The sequence below is a fragment of the Triturus cristatus genome, chromosome 3_2 (genome assembly GCF_964204655.1).
Source record: "Triturus cristatus chromosome 3_2, aTriCri1.1, whole genome shotgun sequence".
In the NCBI taxonomy this organism is placed as follows: domain Eukaryota; kingdom Metazoa; phylum Chordata; class Amphibia; order Caudata; family Salamandridae; genus Triturus; species Triturus cristatus.
The window spans coordinates 304,792,840-304,820,618 of NC_140584.1; the positions used below are offsets into that span (position 1 = coordinate 304,792,840).

At 42.5% G+C, this 27,779-nt stretch overlaps 1 protein-coding gene across 1 annotated transcript in view; it reads right to left on the bottom strand.

Annotated features, from left to right (window-relative positions):
• Positions 1 to 27,779, bottom strand: part of LOC146857229 (T-box transcription factor T-A-like) — an 80,576-nt gene that overhangs the window by 29,402 nt on the left and 23,395 nt on the right. Inside the window, exon 2 of the mRNA XM_085647717.1 lies at positions 3,226 to 3,490. Coding sequence (XP_085503843.1) covers positions 3,226 to 3,490 — 265 coding nt within the window. The remainder of the gene's footprint in view (positions 1 to 3,225; positions 3,491 to 27,779) is intronic.

Below are 27,779 nucleotides of genomic sequence, written 5' to 3' on the forward strand. Positions count from 1 at the left end.
AATGAACGGGCAATTACATCCGGTGGCCTATATGTCCCGAAAATTAAACACGGCGGAAACCCACTACACCATAGCAGAAAAAGAACTCCTTGCTATCAAAGACGCCTTTACAGAATGGAGACATCATCTAATGGGAGCAAGACATACCGTAACGGTATATACAGACCATCGTAACCTGCAATTTATGAAGTCGGCTCGGTTACTCACTCCGCGTCAACTACGATGGATGTTGTTCTTTGCGGAGTTCGACTTTGTAGTTACCTATAGACCAGGGGTGGAGAATAGGAAGGCAGACGCCTTATCTCGTCGTGACAATTCCCTTGCTGAGAACAAGCAGGGGCCACAGGCCATCATTCCTTCCACAAAAATTGTGGGTGTCATACAAACAGAAAACTTCCTAAATCAAGTAAAACAGGCCATTAAAAAACCCTCTTGGAAAACCTGGATGAAGGACAATACAGACTGGCACTTAAAAGACGGTCTTCCCATGCGCCAGCATCAACTGTTAATACCTGTCTCTGCACTAAGAAAAACTGTCTTCGCTTGGTGCCATGAAGACCCATGCGCAGGACATACAGGCTTGGAGAAAACGATAGAAAAAAATCAGCGCCACTTTTGGTGGCCCAAGATTAAACAAGACATCACAAAAAGAATCCAAGAATGCGTAGTGTGCTGTCAGGCCAAGGCAGACCATAGAAAACCGCAAGGATTGCTACAGCCATTACCCTCTCCAGAAGAACCTTGGGAATACATATCAATGGACTTTATAGTCAGTTTACCAAAGGATAAAGGCTGTACCACCATTTTAGTGGTTGTGGATAACCTAACTAAGTTGGGTCACTTCATAGCGTGCGCTGACTTGCCCTCCTCATCCCAACTGGCAACCTTGCTACTCACTAATATCGTACGTCTTCATGGGATACCCAAGGTCATTATTACGGATAGGGGTCCTCAATTTACCAGCAAATTTTGGAAAACCTGGTGCTCAACCCTTCACATAGCAAACAACACCTCCACGGCCTTCCACCCACAGACAGACGGTCAAACAGAACGTCTAAACCAATCCTTAAAGAAGTACTTACGCTGCTACGTGGATCAAACAACGGACGAATGGGTGGACCTTCTGTGGTTAGCTGAAGTGGCCTACAACGATGCTCAGCATAGTTCCAACAAAATGACACCCTTTTTCTGTACCTATGGATTTCATCCACGCTTTCTTCCCATAGGGAAACCTCAGTATAATGAGAAAATACAGAGTGTTCAAGAAAGAGTAACAGAAATGCAAAAAACTCTGAAAACCGCCAGAAGTAATCTACAAAAAACCAAGGAACAATACAAAAAACAAGCCGACAAGCATCGTAGACCAGGTCCCACCTATAAGAAGGGTGACTATGTGTGGTTATCCACAAGGAATTTCAGGTTTCGCAAATACAGTGTATTCAATCCACGATACGTGGGTCCGTATCGCATAGTGAGAAAGATTAATCCAGTGGCGTTCAAACTCGCCTTACCCACACACATGCGGATCCATCCGGTTTTCCACGTTTCCCTTCTAAAACCCTCGGCCAAACCACCTCGACAACCAACATCTCCGGCAATAATAGATGGACAACCGGAGTACGAGGTAAAGAGGATACTAGACTCCAAGTGGAGACGCAAATCCCTGTGGTACCTTTTGGCTTGGAAGAATTATGGACCTGAAGAAAACTCCTGGGAGCCAGCAAATAACGTGCATGCCCCTCGTTTGATACAGCTATTTCATAAAAAGAACCCTGGTAAACCTGGCCCTCAAAGAGGGGCCCCGAAGAAAGGATGTGCTGTCACACTCCTTCCTCTCCGTGCCTCGCCTGACTCACCAGATGCTAAAACGAGAGCGCTGATGGAGTGGTTAGCCGGATGGTGGAAACGGAACGAGAACCAAACGGGAATTAGGACTACAATTCCCATGATCCCTGCACTTCCGCCACCAAGTCCGATCACATGATCCATGCACTTCCGCCACCAAGTCCGATCACATGGGACGAAACCGGAAGAGGTAAACCTTGAAAACGCCGTTTCGGCGTTTCACTCGTTGCTGATTATTCTCCCGTTGCAGCCGAGATCCACGCCGTCTGCAGTTCGGCCGTGTAGGGTAAGGGTGCACATGCACCATCTGGATTATTGAGAGCCGCTGCTCTCGATATTGTTCTTCCTAAGGCTTCGTACTCTTGCATAGACTTCCTTGTGAGGCGAGAGAGACCTTATCTTGCTACTCCTTGCTGAGTGATTACTTGGTTACCTAACTACTTTATGTTCATGTGTGTTATTGTCTCGCATTCCTTGTGCACAGTTCCTGGGTGATTTAGGTGATTAGTGGAACCTGTTTATATTCACCCTGAAAACATTATCCAACGGTTGACAGTACAATAAATGCCACGGAGTTGAAAGAAGCATTTTAACTCCGGACTATTGTTTATTAACAGGGGGACATGAGGCGGCAGTCTGCTCATCCCCTGTGAAGTGAAGCAAGTCAACCTTTGTGGTGTGTATGATAAGGAGCACAAATAGAGTGTTGCGGGTTGCTGGGTCACAGAGTGTGAGGAGGTGTTTTCATGTTGCCTTCCTTTTCTTTCTAGAATTCTCTAGACCATTCAGAACAGGGTATTGCGTGATTGGGATCCAGGATGAGTGCACCTGGAGAAAACGTTGTTTAAGTTTGTTTGCAGGTACGCAGTCTTCCTCTAGAGTGAGTTGAACAAGCATATTAAAGAACAGACTAATGTGTTTAGTGTCTTTCACTTTCAGATCTCCCTCCCAGCTGTTCCCATCCTATCCTTCCCCCGCTTGACCATCCCACTCTCCTGTGCTTTAATAGCAGTCAGGGTTGGGGCTGTCGAGAGGTGGACCCCTTTTTGCATCGTTCCGCTCCCGAGGAATCTTCGAGTCAACATATATAGTGCAAAGCAAAAACAAAATTCTTTCACTCTCCACTTTTTGTGACTCGCCTTTAAGTTAGATGACATAGCACTACATACTGAATAAGACTATGGGGCTTATTTACAAGCCCATTGCGCCGCCGGTGCGTCACTTTTAATATGGGAAAAAACGAAGGTACCCACGGAGCAAGGGGCTTGTAAATAAGCCAATAAGTTTGTATTTGTATATGATAATATATCATCAGAATGTGGGCAATAACAATTCCATCCAAGTGCATCCCGATGTTTCTAATCTGTGCCTTGCCGTTACCTGGCCCCCACCGTTCATCTTGTTAGACAGCTTCACTTTGCAGAAGGTGATATCCGCCTTCATCCAGTGGGCTCCAAAGTTGGGCGAATCAGGGTGGATGTAGACACAGCTTGGACTCTGGGGCTCTGGCTTCCCTCCTGGAATCCACTCTCCATTCACATACTTCCAGCGATTCCCATCCGCTGCCACGAAGTCGAGGAGAACGGAATACATGGCACTGGGGTCTAAGCCCGATATCCTCACCTTCAGCACAGGGAACATCCTCCTGCAAGTGAGAGGTATAAAATATTAGGTTAGAATCACCTTCTAAAATTCGACATACTTAGGGACAGATTTATCATTTTTTCACTCAGCAAGCCGCCTTGCTGCGCTGCGTGAAAAAGAAAGGGTAGGAATGCACCACATTTAACATCATACAGCTCATTCATGTCCTTTCCCGGCACTGGCACACTTTTGGCAGCCTAGCCCCAACACAGGCAACCTTTAACAATGGTGTAAAAGTGCCTGCGTTGTAAGCAGGATTGTTTTTGTGCAGGAAGGATCCCCTTCCTGCACAAAAACAACCTGGAGAGGAATTTTCCTCTTTCTATGTGTGCTGAAGAATGCAGCACACATAGAAAAGGGAACAAGCATTGGCATAGCCAATAGGTCTCGCCTTTGGGACCTTATAAGTGTTTAGCCATGCAACAGTTGCATAACTAAATACTTATAAGGTCCCAAAAGCGAGACCTATTAGCTATGCCAATGCTTGTTTCTGTTTTATTACTGCTCTGTAGTAATGGCGGCACCTGTGCTTTAGCTTAAACATCTTAAGCTAAAGTCGGGTGCTGAGATTGCTTCAAAAGTAAAGAATTGTCTATTTCTTTACTACATAGAAGTAATAAACAGGAAAAAAAGCAAGCGCCCGCATCGAGAAATGACTGCCGTGGCGGGGGAAAAATGCTACCGTCGGCCACAGCTTGCAGTGCATGTGCGCAAGTGGTGCGCACGCAGCAGTAATCACATCATATGGCGCCTCGGCTCAAGCGCGCGCCCGCGCACATGCACTGCAAGCTGTGGCCGGCGGTAGCATTTTTTGAAGCCCTTACTTTAAGTCTCGCCAGACCAGTGCTAGCGCTAAGTCAGGCGAGACCTAAAAACGAGTAGAAAAAGATACTTCTCCTCATTCTCCCTCCCCTGGGGAAGTGTAGCATTATGACGCATTCCCAGGTTCACCAGTATTAGTAAATCTAGGATTGTGCCAAAAATCCATGGGTGGATGCGTGGAACACCTACGCTCCACCCATGGAACACCTCCCTGGGGCAGAGTAATGCAAAGCAGCGATTTGGGGTGCCCACGTCACTCTAGATTTATCAAGCCATGCAAGGGGGCCTTGCGTGGCTTGATAAATCTGACTTTGTTGTTGCATCGCCCTTGCACCCCCTTGCATGGCATAAGGGTGATGCAACACAATGATAAATATGCCCCATAACATTATTTGGCCAACTCCTTTTAAGTAAATGTTCTGAGAGACCCACCCTCCTCACTAGTTAAGGTGGAGACACATCACTATTTAAGGTGTCACAAATCCTGTGATTCCTGAGTGATTACCTAATTATACCGAATGCTAGAAAATGTAGATTTTCCACAGCCTTGGTGGGCTGAAAGTCCGGATTTTATTAAAGACTCGGAGGCTAATATTTGCAGCAAATCCTTTATTGCCACAACTCAGCAGCACTTTTATAGCCAATAGAATTTAGAATTCAAAGCACTCCAAATATAATTTTTTTTAAAGCAGCAACCAGTCCTCTGCATTCTTTTATAAAACTGTGAACTCAAAACTTAAAGATGTCCTTAAAATAGCATTGTAAAATTTGTAACAACTTCTTCTTTAATGAACACTACTTCCTACATCAAAATCCAATGAACATCGTAAAGATCTTAAACTTGAGCTGAATAAAAAATATAATAAATAATCAAAACATTAGGGAAGGAATAAATATGGGAGGGATAATATAAGCCTCTGTGTCATTAATAAAATCGAGATTTTCAGCCCACTAAGGCCATGGAAAATCTGCATTTTATGTCAAGACACAGAGGCCAATGTTATTCAAGTTTAAAGTTTAGCAACTAAACAAATTGCTGCACTCTCTACCGGCTTAAAGTAAAATGATCTGAACATGGAATCAGATGACCAATCAGCACAATGCAAAATATCCTGCAGACTGCCACCCATCATTAAAGCCTCATTAGCCGAAGGCACACTTTTTCGACTCGGGCTCCTACAAGATATTCAATCTTTCCTCCCAAAAGATGATTTATAATTAGTAATCCTGTATGTAATGCTATAGGGAAAGGACTATGGAAACTCTTCCTCAAAGAAATTCCAAAATTAAACCTATCTCCTCTCATTGAGCTTCCTCTAAGGACATCAGGACTGCTCTCCTTTTGGACACCATCGGAAAGAATTGAAAAGTCTACTGTTCCAATTCTAGTGCTTACTTTAAAAGGAACATACCTGTGGCAATTTCTAACTAGTCTCTCGATCCCTTTCTAAATCTATGAATCTCATGATGGAAGAGGCATTAAATCTCTTTGCTTGTACCTGTATTTTCATTTTCACCTGTATATGATACATTTGCAGTTTGCTACAAAAATGAATGTTTCTCGTGATATTTTGTTACACTATCTTTATCTTTATCAAATGTTTCTGCAGTACAGCTAGCGGTCAGTCTTGCAGCCTGGGACATGCTTACTTTGGGTGTTATTCTGTTTATGTTATTTTGTACCTTTATATTTTACATGCTGTAACCTGTCAGCTACTCCTATGGAAAGAGTTCCATCATACTATGGATGCACAAAATGACATTCCATCCCTCCAGCAAAATGTATCCCAAGAAGTGTTTGACTGCCCACTCCAATCAGTAAAGGCACTCGGACAAAATACCACTTTATTGGGCAAAGTGGGGGTACAATACTATTAGGTACGTAGTTTTCTGCCACATGATGAAATTAACACATTGCTGTGCATTCATACTGCACGAGCAAATAGAACGTTTTGCAAGTAACATTTCAGATCTAGAAGCTGAATTACATGAATTGGAGACACCAAGTTTGTACCAAGATTTTGGGAAAGGATTCAGCACCATCGGAAATTGGCTTTCGACGGCTTGGAACGTATACTGAAGGTGATAATAATGGCAATAGTGATAATAGAACATTGCTTAATATTCCTTTATGTTCTATTTCTGAAATGTAAATACTTTATGTGCAAGAGACAAGAAGATTTTCGAAAGAAAATGTACGAGAGGCACATGAGACCGTGCAGAAAAATGAACCATGACTACATGAAGTTACTCAAACATAGCAGTGGAATAAAAAGAAAAAGATGAGCCACATCTGCGGTCAAAAGTGCCTTCTAGACTTGAATGAATTTGCATGTGAAACAAAACCAATTATGTGATGATTAAAATCATCAGTAGGGAGGGAATTGTGGGAAATAACTTATGTGCCCCTTTAGTAGGCTCAACAGCCTGTTCCTTTGACTCTTGCTCATAGCATAATAGACTTTTATTTAGAACATTTTGCCTAGCACCAGCAACTAACTTAAGAATTTGCTGACTTCAAGCTTATATTTCCTTAGCCTCATCATGCCACATTAGCTCATTTGACCTGAACAAAGAACCTTGATGTGACTGTTAGAATACATAATAATTTAGTTAAACTTTATGTATGCCTCACCAAAACATTATTGCTAGTTTTTGCTCAGCATATTCAACTTTCTTTTGTATTCACAATGGACATAGAGCGCATCTTTTAGCTTAGGTAAGAAGGTTCTCATGAGACCCTTCCTCCATGTTACGAGTGTATGCTACAATGTTTTACAACATATCTGCGTGGATGTTTATCGTGGGAAACAAGAGAAGAGGCATCGAAAGTTGACTACACCATCAGATGAGTGGTTTCCATTGGAGGAGGACTATTAACATTTGCTAAGTTTGTTACATTATTGTGTGATTTTATATTAATAAGTGTTCCTAGCTAGAGAGAAAGAACTACAGACGTCAGACCCCATTTGACTCTGCAGAGTCTTTCCTTATTCTTGTTATCGACAGCTATTGCTAAAGGTGACTTGATTGTTTACCATATCCAAACCTTTTTTTGGATCAATGCTACTGCAACTATCTTTTCCTCCTTTACTGATATTTTGACGGTTGCTACTGCAACTGTAGGAAACTCTGCTGAGTTTCCAGAACGATTCTTTATGGGAAGTTCTAATTTGCTCTTTTCCGAAAAAGGAAAAGGAAAAAGGAACTCTTTTATTCAGGGTAGATTGGACTCATAGTTTGTTTAGTGAAAATATTCCTTTACGGAACACTTTGTATTGATTTATGCAGTCACTAATTAATCTTTTATTTGGCATCAGGAGCTGACCCTGGAGGAGCTTGTTAAGCCCATGGGTATTTCATGGTGGCGGCAGCATGTACGCGTTTGTTTCCTTGAAATAACTGTATGCTGCAAGTTTGAACTTAGGGCACTTCTGCTTTTTAAAGTAGTCGCTGCTGCTTTTAAAAAAGCTTTTATTTATACACTGTTTTGCACTTCTATTGTCTTGGCGTACCTTTCTTTCTTCCGGCATTGCCTTGCTCCAGTTGGTGGGTTGTGGGCCAATCAGTAGCTGACCCTGGAGGAGCCTCTTGGAGCCCCCGGGTATTTCATGGTGGCCTAAGGCAAGCCTGTCTGCTCCCATCCGCGCCTGAACGACACCAGGCATTCTGCTCCTCTGGGCTGCCACAGAATACTCTGTCTCTAGAATGTCACAGCCTCAGGCCATCTTTAGCATTGCGCCTTGGGAAGGACAACTTCCAAGATAGACTCCCCTGTTTATGTAAGCTGTGTGGCTATCAGACTAGCTCTGTGGTACTGCACTTCAAATTATCACACCCGGTCAGGAGCAAAACCTTTTACGTTTCAACTGTCGTTCCTTGGTCAAACATCACGCTGAGGTATTTGACCTGATCCAATGTCAAAACCTAGATGTTATGTTCCTGATGGAGACCTGGCTTACCCAGGACTTCGTGGCAGAACCAGCTCTCGCTCTCCTTCAGGGCTATTTATTAAAAAAATCTCAATAGAATTAGTGGACAGGGCGAGGGAAATGCTGTGATTTTTACAGAGCAATATATCTGTAGGTGGTCACTAGGCAATATCCCGGACTGTGAAAGTGCCCTCTTCAATACTGAATTGAATAGAAACTTCTCGCTATCTGGGCTGTTAATTTATCACCCTCCAGGCCCGTCCAATATGTTTAGGGAGGCACTGGTAAACGTAATGGCCTCTCTGACTATCAAGCCAGCCAATTTTAATATAGTAGGCGACTTAAATCTTAATTTTGATGTCAAGCAGGATGGCGATATTGTTAATTTTCTAGATGATCTGGCTGCTTGTCAGCTCACGCAACTTAGACGTTCTTGGCATACGCCTGACATCAGAGAATTTGAAGACTCCAAAAGCGTTGCCTGCTGCTAGAACCTAATGTGGAAGGTGCTAACAATAATGCCCAGGACTGGCTCTCCTCTGCGCTAGATACTTTTTTCCCCATTAGACCAGTTCGGAGCAGTAAAAACAGGGTGCACCCTGGTTCATGGAATCTCGATATTGGCAAAAAAGAACTGCAAGGCTCTGCAACGCTCTTGGAGGCAATCATACAATGATTCAAGAAAAACATTGTACAGAGCTGCGATTAAATCATATCGTAAATTGATCAAGAGATCTAAAGCTGAATATTGTGCTAACGACATAAAGTCTAGCAATAATCCCTCTAAAGTAATCTTCTCCTTAACAGTTGAACTAAACTGGTACTTGCCGTGGAGCATATGGAATCCACCAATGACCATTGTGAGAAGTTGGCAAAGCACTTCATCAGCAAAGTAGAAATCATCTACTCCAGCTTCACTGCAAATCTTCCTGACTCCTGCCCAGCCAGTTCAACTGACATCATCATGCCACGGCTACACTTATTAACTCCGATAACCCTGTCAGAGCTGCATATCCAATGGAAGAAGGTCAAAGCTGGCTCTCCTGCCGACCTCCTCAGGCCAGACTTGTTTAGGAAACTACAGGACTGCCTCTCCACTCCCTGCCTTGAATTGATGGATCTCTCATTGACATCGGTACCTAGTCCCTGGAAGCATGCCAAAGTGATACCTCTCCTGAAAAAACCTACGTTGGATGCTTCAAAACCGGAAAATGTCCATCTGATCTCTCTTTTGCCATTTCTAGCAAAAGTAACAGAGACTCATGTCAAATCCATTTTAACTACCTTCCTAGAGGAAAATGACATTCTGGACATATCCCAGAATAGTTTCAGGTTACAGCACAGTACTGAGTCTGCTCTTCTTGGAGTCACCGAGCAAATTTGTGGTTCTCTGGATGAAGGCAGTCCCTCTGTACTGATTATACTTGACCTAAGTGCCGCTTTGACACTGTTTGCTGCAACATCTTGCTCCAACGCCTGCAAGAGATTCGTGTTGGTGGCTCAGCTTTGACCTGGTTTTCCTCTTTTCTTGCCGACCACTCTTTTCAAGTGGTGTCTCCTCCTTTTAGCTCCAACTGGCATTCTTTACACCACGGCATCCCGCCAGGGCTCCTCCCTGAGCCCTATGCTGTTTAACATCTGCATTCAGCCATTGGCCCAGGTTGTGAAATCTCTAGGTTTTGCGCTGGTGTCCAATGCTAAGGACACCCAGCTTGTATACTCTTTCTCCAGCACTCCTTCATTAGATCTAGTCAACTTCCAAAAAGGAATGAAGGCTGTTGCAGAATGGATGACAACTAATTGTCTGCAGCTAAATACCAGCAAGTCGGAGATTCTTCTGGTAGACAGGGACGTCCGCGCCTGGGGAGACCATTGGTGGCCCTCTTTCCTTGGGACTCTCCCGTCCCAAATCGGTAGTTAAGAATTGAGGCGTTTGGATCGCTAATGCCCTAACATTTGAAGCACAGGCGAAAGAGGTTGACGGCACCTGTTTCGGGCTTCTACGTGGGATGAAACCCATTGGGCCCGATTCACAGAACTAACTTAAGGCAAAATCCTAAACTTACTACCATTTACTCATTTTGTTATTCACACAATGCCCTTATTCATTGATGAATAAGTGCCTTCTGTGAATACCAAAATGAGTAAGTGCACTTGGTCACAGAAGGCACTTACTCGTCAATGAGTAAGTGCCTTCTGTGAATACCAAAATGAGTAAGTGCCTTCTGTGAATACCAAAATGAGTAAGTGCCTTCTGTGAATACCAACATGGTAGTAAGTTTAGGATTTTGTCTTAAGTTAGTTCTGTGAATCGGGCCCATTCTGTTTTTTTTTATCTCCACATTTGTAAAGTCCTCATTCAGGCTGTTATTCTTTCCCGGCAGGACTATTGTAACATCCTCTTTCTGGAAGTAAACGAGCCGGTGATTAGAAGGCTACAGTTGGATCAAAATGCAGCTGGAAGGCTGTTGTTTTCCCTTCCTAAATACTGGTCAGCTGCGGATGCCATTCATAAATTACACAGGTTCCGGTTGGATAAGTGCATTGAATTTAAGGCTCTGTGCATGACCCACAAGATCTTCTTTTCTCAGGGGGGCCCCATCTTATCTAATTTGCTGATTCCGCATCTTCCCTCATAATTCAGCCTGTGTACCACGTGTTAGAAGAGTTAGGGCAGGAGGTCGATCCTTTCGCGCCAAAGCTCCTGTCCTTTAGAATGCTCTCCCTCTTCCAATAAGGTGCACCCAGAACCACTTGACCTTCAAGAAGTCACTGAAGATCTGGTTGTTTACCACCTAATCCTTCTGCTGGTTCCTTTCTCCCTTTTCCCAGGGTCTAGGTTTCACAGTTATGGTCCTCGGATAAAACTAACGCTGGTACGCCGTGTTGCTGAGGAAGCCATGGGCTTTTTAAATCCCACAACATAACATTTCTGTAAACTGAACAAATCTCAATAAAGAATACAAACTATACTAATAATAATATGATATACAAATATAATAAGATAAATAAAGGTTTTGAAAAGTCTATCATCTTCTAATCATTGACTGAACATTAAGAATCTGATAGTTGATGATATATGCATGATTTGAATTTCTCGTTCCAGCTGTTCGGTAAACGGTGGCAAAGGTCCATTGACCTGGACGAAATCTGTAAATTGCAGTGTTTGGTCTTAAGAGACTCTTTGGAAAGCCTCCTAGGAAATGACCCACAGTTTATGGTAGCAGAGTTATGGTCAACACCCGAATGGAGCATTAAATTTAGTACCCAAGATATATTAAAATAATCCCTGATTCTGGTTTCCAGTGTCCAGATTTGGAGGGTGTGGCAAAGCAGAAATTTGAAGGCATTGTGGTATCGGTGGTTGTGGTTTAGAAGGTGTAAGTACTAATGGTGACTAAAAATTGTGTGGTAGAAGAGTATTCTGGTTGTGAGTGTTTTTCTTTGTCAGGTGTATGAGTGTAAAATAGAGACATCGAGTTGTTGAAAAGGAGGAGTTGAGTGTCAGAAAGATCCTGAGATAATAACAAATATTTAAACTTGTTTGCGGGTGAATTAGATGTGGAGTGTGAGGTACCATCACTTTCATCGGTAGCAATAGGGACAAGCTGTTGTGTTTGATTAATCTTGGTTAATGTAGTGGAACCTCATTGAGCAAACGGGTGAAACTGCATTGATTTGTGTGAATATTGGATGGTCAAGAAGTCACTTGTGACTGTGGAATATTCTTGAGTGGTCGTGATACTTAATTTGCATTAGAAAGAGCAAACAAGAATTTGTTTAAGAAGATATTTGAAAGTTGTGTGTGAATACGAATAAATTGTAAAAGAGGGTGAGCTGCTGCAAGGAGTGAGTCATACGTCAGTGTTCACGCTGAGATTGGAGGGTTGGTGTGCTTTTGTGCTACCATTGGTTAATAGAATTTCTGTGTCGTACTGTGATTGGGCTTTGTCGATCCGAGTGCTGTCTTTGGATTTGGTAAAGAGTTACATGAAATTAAAAGCTATCATCTAATTGGTGAATTGCAATTGACGTATACGGAACTATACCAAACATCTGGCTTTACTTAAAAACTTTGAAAACTCAATTCTCATTATGAAATGTCTTATGGATTTAAAGAAATTTGTCAGGGGAAATGTCACTATTCCTGTACAAAAGGTGAGGAGGCATCCCCTGGGGGTACTCTGACATACATTATGACTACCGAACATAGATTAAATAAATGTTTGTGGCTTCGACAGAGGAGTAGGATAACGAAAAATGAGAGTGCTTCAAGTTTTCCAAGATGTGTGGCATTCAATGCTAGAATCCAAGACCATTTGAAAGGAAAATTGTACGAGATGAAGCCACTACCTCGACCTATGCAATATGAAGCTTTTAATGCATGGGAAAAGGTTGCAATGGAAAAATAGAAAGAGAAATATTAAAGAAGGACAGGAAGAGCAATGCAGAATTATGCAAATGCTCTCTGGGATGAGGAACAACACGGATGGAGAAAAGGTATTATTGAAGGAACCAGATTATATCTGGGTCTAACTTCAGGAGGTCTGAAAAAGAGTAAGAATGCTACTAAGCAAGAGGAAGATGAGTCTGATACTGATTCAGGAGACATGATATTAGAACAGATGTTGTCTTCCCGACCACCACCATCTGGAAAATATACTGACCCAGGAGAGATAAGTGCTAATGCTAGTCAGACCATAGCTACAGTTCCAATGGATTCAGATCCAGTTCCTATTGAACAACCCTTACAGGTTTTACAAATTGCTCCACCACGTGTGACACAACCACCAGCTGTGGTCCTCATTGATAATGTTCCAGTTGCACCTTGAGTGGTTGCTAGTGCACCACCCCAAATCTAGAGAAGGCCAGAAAAACCAGTTGTTGGAAATGTACCGACAACCCAGAATACCCTGTTGGTTCTGTGTCGACCCCCACAAAATGTGGAGGCTCTAATAGATGGAAGAGGGACTTTAGTGTTTACAACTCCCTTAGCTTCCAATGACCTAAGTGTCGGTGAAGAGGAATACTTACCAGCATGGATTGAAGAGATTACTGGAGAGAAAAGGAAAGCAGTAACAAAGCCCCCAAAAGAATCAGAAACAAGAAAAGATCGATCATTACATATTTCTAATTAAGCAAAATAGACCTAGAAGAGCTGATCAAGGGTTTCCTGCAGTTTGATCATTTAGATCAATACCAGAGAAATGAGTTAACTTGCCTGTGTAAGGAGATTAGTCAAATAGCTGCTATGATACATGACAAATTGGCAGGGATAGCGAAAAGGTATGATGTGGATCTCACTAATTACATAAATCTGCATCGTAATTACAGGGTTGAAATGGATGATCAGGCAATTGAAAATATGAGGATAACAGGAATGCATTTGCACATTACTGAACTGATTAAATGCATACGCAGATGAAAGGATGTGGAGAAGTTGGAACTTAGATGGGCAAAGCAAGACAAAAAAGAAAAAGAGAGAAGCAGAGGGCAAACAGGATGAGTTGGGTGAGGCAGCGACATATCCATTGAGGGAAGTAGTTGGAGGTACCTATGTACATGTTCCATGGAATATAGGTGATTTGATAGCATTTACGAACAATTTAGCAAAATTGAGAGACAAGCCGGTGCAGTGGTACGCATAAGTAGAAAGATTTATAAAGATTTCCAAGGTGTTGTGGAGAGATTTGGATACGTTATGGGAAGAGTGTACGGTAACTGTACCATGGCTGAAAGGAGAACCACCTAGAGAGAGCGGAACCTGTGCACCTTCACCATTGGTGATGGAAAAATATGAAGCATTTATGGCTTTTTTTTAAAGGAAAAATTCCTCCCAGGGATACTGATTGGTTAAAGATTAAAAGAACCACACAGGAGCTGAAGGAGACAGTTCAGGAGTACTATGAGAGACTACTGCACGTGTTTAAACAGCATAGTGCATGTGAATATCCTGAAGAGAAGGATATGGGAATTTTTGTGTCCCAATTTATTCTCACATTATGCAAAGTGTAATCTGCTGGCAGACCAAGTTGTTTGACGAAATATTGCATTATGCTAAATACTGCAGCTATTAATTGGACTTGAGGCAGAGGAAAATAAAGGATACAGTTATGTTGAATCAGACTAAGTTAGCTCAGAAAGGTTTTCAGACGCCGTCATTTGCATGAACTCAAGGAATGATGCAGGGAGTTGTGGCTCCACAGGCTGGATTTACAGGAAATCAAGCTGGAATAAATGCGCCCCAAGACAGAGGTAGAGGTTACTGCATGTCACGTTTGTCATAGGGTGGGGCATTGGAAACGAGTATGTCAATTTAATCCTGAAAATGCTGGAGGATTAATGCAAAATTCACAGGGTACATCAGTACAAAGGATGCCTATACAGCAAATGCAGTCTACTATGCAAAATCAAGCTTAGATGATGCCCCCTGCTCCTCCGCAAACGGGTAATCCTAAATTCAATCTAAATCAAATGCCGAAGTTTAATGCAAATCAGTTTCAGAATGCTATGCCACACTTTCAAAACCAGAATCAAAGTGTTGCAGGTCAGTATCCTTTAATTGAGACTAATAAGTTTGCTTCTGACAATTCCTAATGATGGTGCTTGAGAGAGGAAGAAGATTGCGTGCTTGGCGCAGTCCTAGAGGTAGACCAAAGTGGTGAATATGTAGATGCAAATGTTTATGGTCACGATGTGTCTTTCCTGATTGACACAGGAGCTACCCATTATTTTTATTAGAACAGTGGAAGTACCAGACTTGCCACTCTAGGGGAAAACAATCCAAGTAGTTGGGGTTATGAATAAACAAATGCAAAATCCAATTTCAAAAGAAGTCCCAGTAAAAATAGGAACATTTGAAGAGATACAAGCCCAGTGAACCTGCTAGGAAGAGATCTGCTGTGTAAATTAAATTGCACAATATACTGCACACCGAATGGTGTTGCCTTCCAGAAAGATGAGGATTATGTGGACTTTAAAATAATTAGGCCGAATGCTGAAGTAGGAATGTTTCCCTTATCGACAATTTCCGAATTATCAGAGGATCTCAGAACACTGTAAGTACAGAAGTTTGTGAACTCACAAGGAATGACATTGGACTTATAAAAGGTGTAGAACCACTCCAACTCCAATTAAAGCCAATTGTTATTTACCCCAGAACACCATTCTGTCATTTCTCTCTAGAAACTATTGCAGAAATACAACTAGTAATCAAAGACATACTCCAGAAAGGCATACTGAGAGTGTTGATTGGAAGCTCATGTAGTTCACCTATTATGGGATAACAAAAGCCAAATGGCAAGTATAGGATTGTTCAGGATTTACGGTGGGATTGCAAAATAGTAGTGACTTGTTGGCCCGTGGAATTGAATCCTGCCACATCACTATTACAAATTCCCTGTATTGCAGAATGGTTCATAGTCATTGATTTATGTCAGGCTTTCACAAAGATAGCCAATACATATTCTCAGTTGTCTTCCAGCAGAGGACAGTCACAGGGTGGTGTGTCCCTCAAGGGTATACAGAGAGTCTCTCTATTTTTAATCAGATCCTAAAAATAAATCTTGAGACTTTGAAAATTCCTTGCAAGTCTACCCTAGGTCAATACATAGATGATCTGTTAGTAACATCAGATACACATGATGCTTGTAAATACAACACCATTGCACTTTTAAATCACTTGCCAGAAAATGGACACAATGTGTCTCCAGGTAAACTGCACTACTGTCATAAAGAGATTCAATACCTGGGGCACATCATCATGAAAGGAGTCAGATAGGTGTCACCATAGTGAGTGGAAGCCATCTTGCAAATGAATCCATCGCAAACACAGAAAGAAATCAGGATGTTTTTGTAATGGTTTCGCTACTGTAGACAGTGGATACCACACTTTTTTTTATAATAGCAAAGCCGCTACTGAGGCTGACACATCGAGATTCCTTGGGACAATGAATGTACAAAAGCGTTCCTAGAACTGAAAGAGAAATTGTGTTGTGCCCCAGTTCGTGGAATGCCTAAATATATAAAAGAGTTTACTTTGTTTTGCAGTGAAAGAGAGGGGTGCACACTTTCAGTTTTGACATAGACACTTGGAGGGGCCCGAAGACCTGTGGCCTATTTTTCTACTACACATGATCCCTTAGCGGCAGGAGTCCCCGGCTGCTTGAAGGCGGTTGGTGCGGTAAGTGTTCCTTTGGAAAAGAGCGAGAATATAGTGATGGGACACCCTTTATTTCTAATGCTCCCACACTCTGTTGAATTACTGTTGACAAAAACCAAGACCCAATATTTGACCCACAATAGGTTGACCAGATACGAGCAGAATTTGCTTGCATCTGATAATGTTGTTATCAAACATTGCAATGTTTTTAATGTTTCTACTCTAATGCCTGTAGCTGGACAAAATGAAAAATGTTAAGAATTCAATCATAGCCTAAGTGTCACTGAACTATGCACAAAACTGAGACCCGACATTAAGGATGAACCACTAAATGTGCCCGACCATTTCCTATTTGTTGATGGTTCATGCCTGAGAGGAAATGAAGACACTCTTCTTCATGTACTCCATAAATGATGTGATCGAAGCTTCATGGCTTCATTCTGTTTTCTCCGCACAAGTTGGCAAGTTGATTTCCCTTACCTGAGCTTGCAGTTGAACTGCCCAAATGAGAGTCACCATCTTCATGGATAGCCTGTATGGCTTTGGCGTAGTTCATAATTTTGGGCAGTTATGGTTGCAACGTGGTTTCCTTACCTCCACAGGTACGCCTATTTGAAATGGACAGCATGTCAAGAACCTACTTGAAGCCCTGCAAATTCCTAGTGAAATTGCTGTTGTAAAATGTCCAGGACATCAAACAGGCAGTGGGTACATTGCCATGGGCAACAGATACGCTGACTCCATAGCCAGGTGTTGTGCACTGCTAGCATGCACATTCAATGGAGGTTTCACATGTGAATCTGTGGAAGAAAGTGCTTTTGCAATGATGATGGAAATTACAGATACTTGGGGAGAATTGAAAAGGGTGCATGAAAATGTGTCTGAAGCAGAGCAGAATGGGTGGATCAGGTCAGGTTGTGTAAAGAATGCCAATGACAATTGGATGTCAGTTGTTGGAAGGCCAGTGTTGCCTGACAGCTTGTTGTTTCCAAAGACCAGTTATTTTCACAGGTTCACATGAGTCCATGTTGAGACTCTTTCGACAAAGTTGATACAACCCAAGATTTAGAGCAATTGCTGATGAAAATTGCAAAAGGCGTGTCACATGTCAACAGCTAAAAGTAGGAAGGAAAACATGTTAGAAGAGCACACATAGGGAGATCAAAAGGCCCTTTTAATAGACTATGGATGGATTTTATTGAGATGCCTGTGCTCAACGGGTTGAGATATGTCCTAGTGATCATCTGTGTTTTCTCAAGATGGGTGGAAGCCTACCCAACAAAGAGAAATGACAGTCTTACTGTAGCTAAACTGTTACTATAAGAAATCACTCCAAGATTTGGGATTCCAGTCCTTCTTGAATCAGATAAAGGAACACACTTCAACAATGAAGTGATGAACATGCTATGTGCAGCATTACAGATTGAACAAAAGCTACATTGCAGCTACAGTCCTGAAGCATCAGGCATAGTTGAGTAGATAAATGAAATGATAAAATCCAGATTGGATAAAATTTGTGCTTCAACTTCACTGAAATGGCTAGATGCACTACCATTGGTATTGAGGAGCATTCATGTATTCCAGACAGGAAGAAGGATTATACCCACATGAAATATTGGTTGGTAGGGCTATGAGACTACCTGCTGTACCTGTGAATGCCCTTGCAAACATCAGAGATGATATTATTTTGGACTTTTGCAAGACAGTCGCTGATGTGGTTCGTTCTGTCTTTCATCAGGTATCAGCTGCTACTCGAGACCCTCACCAGGAACAGTGCCACAACCTCAATTCTGGTGATTCAGTCATGATCAAGAAGCACATTCGGAAGGCTTGCGTTGAGCCCAGATGGAAAGGCCCCTATCAAGTCATACTGACATCAAACTCTGCTGTTAAATGTACTGGAATTCCCAATTGGATAAATGCCTTGCATACCAGGAGGGTGAACAATGCGGATGAGGCGTCTTTGGTCTATGATCCAAAAAGAAGAGCATTAGTGGTCGCAACATCAGTCAAGAGACCACCTAGTCCTGCAGCACCAGCAACTGTTGAAATACAGAGAGAAGCACAAGGAGAAGAAAGGGGTGAATATCAACAAGCTGAAAGCAAGAACAAGTGCCTGAAGTAACGCAAAGTGGTATAGAGGTCTCAGACAAAGACGAAGCAGAGACGGAATCCCATGCTAAAAGCATCTGTGAAACTGATCAAGGAGAAGAACAAGATCCTGGTGAAAGAATGAGCTCTGGGATGAAGAGAGTTTGCTGACAAGCAGAGTGGCAAAGAAATCTCAAAAAAGAGAGGCTGAGGAGAAGCTCATCAATAACGTGGATTCCAGAAACAGTGCATGAGGACGTGAAACAGAAGACAAAGGTGATCTTGACTCAAATCAAGTTCTAAGAAGGTCTAGAAGAACTTGAATACCTTGCAGAAGATATTCTGAACCTGAAATGTCCTACTACATAAATGCCACTCTGAATATTACTCTGGAAGATTTGTGCACCGGGAACCCTGAATTGTTAGAACCCCCTTGAACTGCAGAGACATTACAATTTGGGAAAATTCAATTGAAAAGCAAAAATGAACTTAGTGCAAAAACAACAGCTATGAACTGTGCGTATAAGATGTTTATTGTTTTAGCTATTTGTTTTACAGAAGATTAACCTAGGTCAGAGAAGAATGTTACAGAAGAATAGGGATAACATTTTAGAAGAACACAGAGTAGGGTTAAGGATTGTCTGTTAGGGAATTGCACTTAATAAGAAGACTGCAAAAGAAGGCTCAACAGCTTTGAAAAGAAGATCGTCTGCTAAGCCTCCACAGAAAGCTATTCTATTACTGACTCAGAACAATGTGTTGCATTAGAAATAAGTGTAAATGTATCACAGGAGCGATTTTCGTCTAAACAGTTATAATGATCACAATAGTACTTAGGATTTTGCCTAACCCCTGATTCAGAGCCCCCTAGTACCAATGTCACTAATACACATACACAGAATTTTAGGTAAAAGTATTTTCACTAAAATGTTTGTTAGTTACAAGAAAGATGACTATTCTACTGATGTTTATTCTAGATTAGTACAAGAATACACTAATGCAATGGATGTTAAGGATTGCTACGTCTGTGCACACTTACCAACTTCAGGCTCCTGAAGAAGTCACATACTATCACATACCGTTGTCTTAGGTAATCTCCTGTAGTATCTTGTTTTCACTAGTTTATAGGCAAGTACAATTCAGATATTTTTATTCAACCTATGATTTAGTACTATCTAGAGTACCACTAATAGAAAGCATGAATTTACATCCGCAAGCAAAAATGATGGATACTGCTTGGTATTATTTCTTTCCACATTTGCCTGTAGATAGCGTAACAGCTTACAGTTTCTTTTTTACCTGCTTAATGGACATAGAGCTTAGGTAAGAAGGTTCTCATGAGAACCTTCCTTCATGTTATGAGTGTATGCAACAATGTTTTACAACATACCGGCATGGATGTTTACCGTGGGAATCAAGAGAAGAGGCATCTGAAGTTGACACCATCGGATGAGCGGTTTCCATTGGAGGAAGACTATTAACAATTTCTAAGTTTGTTACGTTATTGTGTGATTTTATATTAATAAGTGTTTCTATCTAGAGAGAAACAACTGCGGACTTCAGACCCCTTTTGACTCTTATTTTTATTACCGACAGCTATTGCTAAAGTGACTTGATTCTTTACCTTATCCAAACCTATTTTCTGATCAATGCTACTGAAACCATCTTTTCCTCCTTTACTGATATTTTGACGGTTGCTACTGCGACTGTGGGGAACTCAGCTGAGTTTCCAGAATGACTCTGTCTGGGATGTTCTACTTTGCTCTTTTCCAAAAAGGGAACTCTTCATGGGTTCTATTCAGAGTATATTATACGTTTAGCTAGTTTAGGGGCAATTTTCCTTTACTGAACACTTTGTAATGTCACTAATCAATCTTTTATTTGGCATTTCTGTAAACGGAACTAATCTAAATAAAGATGACAAACTATGCTAATCCTTTAAGATAAATAACGTTTTTGAAAACTATCAACTTCTCATCAGTGACTGAACATTAAGAAACTGACAGTTGATGATATATGCATGAATTGAATTTCTCATTCCAGTTCCGTTCGCATTATGGTGGCAAAGGTCCATTGACCTGTTGGGAAGCCATCTGGATTTCCAAGGGACGAAATCTGGAAGTTGGAGTGTCCGGTCTTAAGAGACCCTTAGGAAATTTATCACATGCCTAGGGCTAGATTGTCATGATTCCTTCCACAAGTTCACCAGTATTTGCGATCGCCTTGCATAACCAAAAAAATAGTATTTTGCCTTTTGTACACTTGTATTCTTCCACACAAAACTGTATGCAAAAATGTTATTTTGTAGCTGTCGGCCTCGGAGCTGCAATGAGCATCAAGCTCCAGCTGATACCAGTTATTTTGTTATTTTCAGGAAAAAACATGTGAAGCAAACCAGTGCCTGTTAGACTGGCAACCCAAATACTGGTTAGCACAGGTCACTGGAGTTGGACTACTGACCAGCTGCCCCAGAACTGACTATGTATTGTGCTACAAAAGAGTTTGAATGACAAACGTAACTTGAGGGGTTTGTATTGGGGCTTGAGGTGATTGTCACCACAGATGACCCATCTCTTTCTACAAGGAATCTGGTGACTCTCAATAAGAGTTTACTAAGCGCAGATGAGCAGCTCTGGAGAGCACAGTACTCACGAGTGAGTGATTAATACACCTCAGCCTTTTGCTCTGCATTGTGGGACTTGTGAACCTGGTTTCATAATGGGAAACTAAGGATTACAAGTACCTGCAAGTGAAGCAAAATAAACTGGACTGAGCTACTCACAGATGGACCTGGGAAACTTTATAGAGTTTTGTGAGTAGTGACGGCCTGTGAAGGTTATTCTCCTGCAGAGAAGAAATAACGTTTGATCCTTTTCAGGATAGACCATATCCCGTGTCACAACATTGCAAACCTTTCAACTTCCATCTGAACATTGATCTGTGGGCTGAGACCCTACCATGTTCAGCTGCGAGAGACTCCCCTTGACTTCCACTCTGCACAAGATTAAAGGGCCTATTCATGACCCTGCTTGTGTCGCTCTTGCACCACGCAATGTGGTGCAAGAGACAGGCCAGATTTTTGAAGCCACGCAAAGCCACTTTGCGTGGCTCTGAGTGACTTCACAAATTTGAAGTAACACCGTGCAGATTGCTGCATTACATTACTCTGCCTTAGGAAGGCATTCCATGGACATTGCATTGGTGTTCCCATGCAACTCTCATGGATTTTGACGCAGCCCCAGATTTACAACAACCTGTAAACCTGGGAATGCGCTAAAATCATACACCTTCCCAGGGGAGGCATAACGAGGAGAAATATCTCTATTTCTTTGTGTGCTGCATTCTGCAGCAGACATAAAAAGAGGAATATGCCTCTCAGGACTGTTTTTGTGCAGGAAGGTGCCCCTTCCTGCACAAAAGCAAACCTGCATGCCACACAGGCACCCTAGCACCATGGTGCAAGGATGCCTGCATTGGCACTAAGCTGCCAAAAGGGCGCTAGCGCAGGGAAAGGATGGGAAAGAGCCACAGCAGCTTAAATACGGTACATTTCTGCCCTTTGCCAGTTATGCAGAACAGCAAGGTGACTTGCTGCGCTGCACTGCATCACAATCTCATAAATGAGCCAATAAAGGGCCGCAACCGATGACTACAATGTCCCTGAAACTTGAGATTTCTTGGCCCCTTATGAAAACTCTTACGTTTTTGGCTGGGCATACTTGAGTCTGCCCTAACGATGTCCTCAATATGTAGGAAATCACTCATAAACAAAGAACAGCAGAACTATTGACTTGTCACCTGTCTAAAACGCCTGTTTCTTTACTATCTCTCCTTTTCCCAGATTGTTGACCTAACCGGACCTTTGAGCATGAGGACTACAGAAAGAACCAGTCCTGCTGAGATACCCTGCTTGCTTGGCAGCTATAGAGACTGTATATCCCATCCATCACTAAGACCCTTATAGCAACTCTGCGGTATCCCTGAACACTCAAATCCTTTTCAAATGCTCTCGAGCTGGACGTATAAACTTACATTTGTTTGCATGTCTTCCCAGAGTCAAACATTTGGTTGTGTTTGGATTATATTTCAGCAACTCTACCTACAGGCCTTTTTGGTTTTAACTTTCGCGCTCTATATAAACCAACAGTGCCAATGGCTTGTTTTTACTGCCCCTGTCGGTGGCATTGACGCTGTCGACCATACACTGCACCCAAATAAGCCGCACTACGCTGGTGATGTTGAAACGGTGCTGAACTGCTTTACATCTTTTCTTTCAACGAGATCGCAAAAAGAATACGAGGCCCCTTCTTTTATTCCATGAGTGAAGTCTCCTGTGGTGTTTCTCGGGGCTCCGTCCTCTCCTCCTGCTTGTTTCACATGTATGTTAAGCAACTCACTACCTCTGCATCTCAGGCAATCACGGTCACTGCCTCGATTCAGGAAGGGCCTCAAGACCTGTCTCTTCGACTGAACTGCAGACCCCCCCCTGCTCTTCCCCCAGTGCCTTGAGACCCTTACAGATGATTAGTTGCGCTCTGCAAGAACCCGATTGATTGATTGATTGATCATCTCCCACAATCTACAACATATGTCAACATTGATGATACCCAATTGTTGCTCATGCATAGAAGATTTGTCCCTACTGAAGATGTGTCCCTGTAACATTGTCTTTCTGAAGTGGGAGAATGGATGGGCCAGCATTGATTAAAGTTTAACACCAAGAAAACTGAAACTTTTGATCACTGGGGGGTCCGAGGGGGAAAGAGGGAAGAGTGGAGTCAGAGTTGACGGAGTAGACTAATGGCGTCCCTGTCATTGGCCCAAAAACTTTCGGCCTACTCAAACACCTTCTCAATATGTAAAAAGTCTTAGTATTAAAATTGATTCTGCCCTTCAAATGGATAGTCAAGTTGCATCTGTTAGTTCTTCATGTACCTTTATTTGAGAAATGTTTGGCCCATTCTTCCTCATCTCTCCTTAGATGGGTGGCAAACCATAGTCATGGCCTTAACTTCCTATAGGTTGACTGTTATGATGGTGCCTAACTTGGCATCAAGTCTTCAACAAATTCACAGCCTCCATTCAATTTGAAATCAGTTAGCTTGCATCATAGCATCGAAGCCTCTGTTTCGTTGAACCCCAATCCTGAAATATTTCCATTGGCTAACCATACAGGATTGAATTTATTTTAAGATTCTTTGCATTGTCTATCGTTCTTTGCATGGAATTGTGCCCAGGTATATCTCTCCCTACCTCACTAGTTACAGATAGGGTGGCCACCTCCCTCCAGACCATTCTGGACATTGTTTGCAGTCCTGGACTTTAGTATGATTGATGAATGCATTCTGGGTGTTGTAATATGATTTTGCTTCCACTGACTAGTTAGACTAATACACTTGACTTAATGATTTGGAGTTGAAATGTCCAGGACCGGAGATGGCATCCATAATGACCTATAGTGAGGTGTCCCCCTAGATACAGGCGACTCAGATCCTTCGAAATTCCAGGTATTAGTCCAAGTGCCTGGATTTTGGATAATCCGCAGGGTGGGCCGTGCCGCCTACACTTTGGCTCCCTCCTTATGGAACTCTCTGCTATCCACATTCAGATTGAACACCTAAATATTGAATTCATACTTTGCTTGACCTGGCTCTTACCGCAGCTCTGCTTCCTGAGTTATTATAGCGCCAGGAGATCTTCGGGCGACAGCATGCTTTATAAAAAATGTATAACATGACATTTCAATGTTTTATTTTTCTGAAAGCGTATCAATGATTTGTGCATTTCCAAAGCAATACGTTTAGCTGGATAGTAATGATCATTGTGTCATAGGAAGCCATGTGGTACAATGAGTCATGTACTTGCCGTTGCCATATGTAGTAATCTGAAGGTCACCAGCTCAAATCTGGCCCCCGCGAACTCATTAAATTGAGTACTGTTAATTAGGGTAATTATAGCATATGTTTTTATAGCACATATAGAAAGGGCAGAACTGGAATATTAAGCCATATTTTTTTATGCTTTTATTATAATTATTTTAACTATGTGTTATATTATCTCTTCTTCCAAACCCTTACACGACTCTTGGATTAGCCATGACTATTCCCCAACAACCTGCCCCCTGGAGAGTCAAGGAAAAAGATTCTTTGTAACCCGTTTCGAGCAACAGTACCCAGGGACTGGGGCACTGGGTTTGTGAGTAGTAACCAGGGGAGGCTCCTCCACTAAGACAGAGGAATGTCGCCCCACTGCCTTTCAGCACGACAAAAAAGGAAAAAATAAATTATAATAAAGCAATGTTATTATCATTTTATTTTTCTTGTGCTTAGGCAGTTTTGTGGGGCAGAGTTAGGCTGGGCAGCGGGGGGAGGAGTTGTGGCACCCTCCTAAGTGCGCATGACTGTTTGTCTGGCCCTCTGGGGTCCGGCCAAACATTCATGCACACTTTGCATGTTCTCCACCCAGGCTGCATTGCAGCCTGGGTGGAGAACATGCCCAGGCTCCAATTCCCGATCTGAGCATCGAACCACGGCACTCAGACCAATCACAACGCTGCAGTGCAGCATTGTAATTGGCCTAGGGTAGCCTAGGTGCTTCCTGCTTCTTGTTCCAACAGAAGCCAGGAAGAGGACGGAGAGGACGGAGGAGAGGCGACGGCCGGCCGGCCAGCCAGCCGGCAGGTAAGTGATCTTTTTTATTTTTTAACACCCCACCCCATCTTCCCCTCCTTCCCGCCCTACTACTGGTTCGCGGGAGCAGCTGCGACTAGTAGTAACGTCAGTACCAAAGACAGCCCGTTTCCCCAGTCAAGTACCCGATTCACTTCAAAAGCTGTTGCATTTTAAGAATGTCAAATATGATAAACCTGACCAACGTTACAGAACAAGATCCTAAAATAAAGTTTGCCTGCACCACTGCTATTATTTTCTCCAGCAAGGTTCCTTCACAAAGGCAACAGTGGGAGTCAGTCATCTTACAGCCTCTGTGTGTGGCTTCTGGCCACTCTCCCCTACATCTAGAACCTCTGAGGACGATTTGCTTTTATAAAACTACCCATCTATCTCTCCAACCGGGCTTCTCCACACCCAGAGACAGCTGGTTTGTAGCAGTCTACTTTATGAATGTCTTTATTCATTGAATATTTATTCATTCATATGCTAGATAGAAAGCGGTTCGGGGGATTGTAAACATACATTGGAAGAAGAGCGCAACTGAGTTGTGCTTGTACAGAATGTGAAATATCTCTTTTGCACATTTATAGCATATACGTCGGCAAAGCAGGCAATGTGGACACGTGCATCCATATAGTGGAAGCCCGTTTACAATGCTCATCGGCAAAAGCCAATAGGTCTGGCCATGGCTGCCAGCCATTTGGCTTTGTCAATCTTTATTTTATTTTGTAATGGTTTTTGTAAAAAGTTTTTGCTGGGGAAGGGGTCTGACTCATTTTCCGATGCTATATGCTGTAGTGGGTGGATGCAAAATGAGAATGACACAATAACAGACCGATGGGTGAAGAGGGCTGGGTGAAAGCCAGGTTAAGTAAGCATATTATTCATGGAATTGTTGGAATACGATGTCAATGAATGTCATAAAATGTGCAGGCACGACAACAGCAATATCAGTAAATGCAATGTGAACGTATGCCACTGCTTGTACCCGCACAATGCCCGTCAATGCAATGTCAATGTATACCGTAACCTGCACCCACACAGCGGCGCCGAAATCAGAAATAATTATACCAATGTATTCTGTGATCCATGCTCGTACGATGATATTATTGTTGCGAATAAGAACAATGTCTACATACGTTCATATCAGAGCAAACATAACCTTGTTAATACTAGTACAAACGATATCAATGTACAAAATTACAACTGTATGCATAATGGTGGTAATGTTGATAAAAATGATACCAGTGGCTGCCATATTATTTTAAGGAGTTCCAATGAACTCACATCATTGCTATCAGATTCACCCAAGGTGACCTCTCCATCAACCACGAGTCAGAGATACGTGGTCAGGCAGGTCCTGTGACCCATGCCCATGCCTATTTTGTGACAGATCACAGGTGGGGTCCCCAATAAACCAAAGAGAAACACGCACCCAGGGAAAACCCATATCGATTCCACAGATAGAGAGTTGCACCACAAACAAGTCTGAGATAATTGACCCCAATAAAACCTGTTTGGCCAAAGGTTTGTGTTCCCCAGAAATACCACAAAGCTAGACATCACATGTAGCCAGGCACATTCAACCAATCAGGACACGATAGGCACACCACATGTAGTGATCTTGCGCTCCTAATGCCGGACATCTGGACACATCCACACTGGCCCACACTAGTTCTCCCCAAGGTCGAGAGCCATCTGTGTCCTTATCAGATGCATGCATTTGTTGATTTACAATTGAGATGCTTTTTTGGAATGTAGAAAATAGATTTGTTGTACCTCATGAACTGTATAAATTAATGGCCAAAACTGTACATTGAGCAGACGCATTCTGACCAGGTTCTCCCGACCGCAGCGTTTACTTAAACCAACTTGTTCCTGTTTGCCAAATGCCTCTTGTCTTTTTATTTATTTAAGGTAAATTCATATCCGAGCAACATTTTGGTGAGCCAGCCAGGAGAGATTGGTTCAACGAGCCCAACTGCTGTCGTAGGAAGGACCCAGCCCGAATGAATTCATCTGTGCAAAATGATCGGTGAGCAGAAGGCATAATTGATTAGAAGTTCTGATGAATTCACATGGCGGAGGTCCATCCAAAGGCAGCCATCAGAGGGTAAGAGAGCTACATCTGATCCTTAGTCCCTATAGTGGCAAACTAGGACAAGCGCATAAATCTCTTTTGATTTTTCTCCTAGTCAGCACACTGGAAGAAGGTGGAGGTAGCTTCAATTATTGATATTTTATCCTGGGTGCAGTGTACGGCTTGTCCCTGGGTGTCAGTAAGGGATCACTTGTACCTCTTGGCGTGGTTCAGATGATAAACTTAGTACCTGGGTGTCAGTAGGGGATAGCTAGGTGCGTTGGACATGGTGGCAAGTCGGTTCGCATAGGCGCTGGGTGTGATATAGAGCCAACATCTCATACTAAAAGCACTAAGGGCTCTGATTCCAACACTGATAGCACCTGAAAGAAGTGAGAGGTGTTCCCTTTTTTCTCTCCGCTTGGATCACTGGCCATTAAGCAGTGATATGCACATCCCCTGGGTGTAATATAGGGTTTAATGTGGCAGTTAGGGAAAAATATCGGACATGCGTGAATCGGGTATAGCTTGTG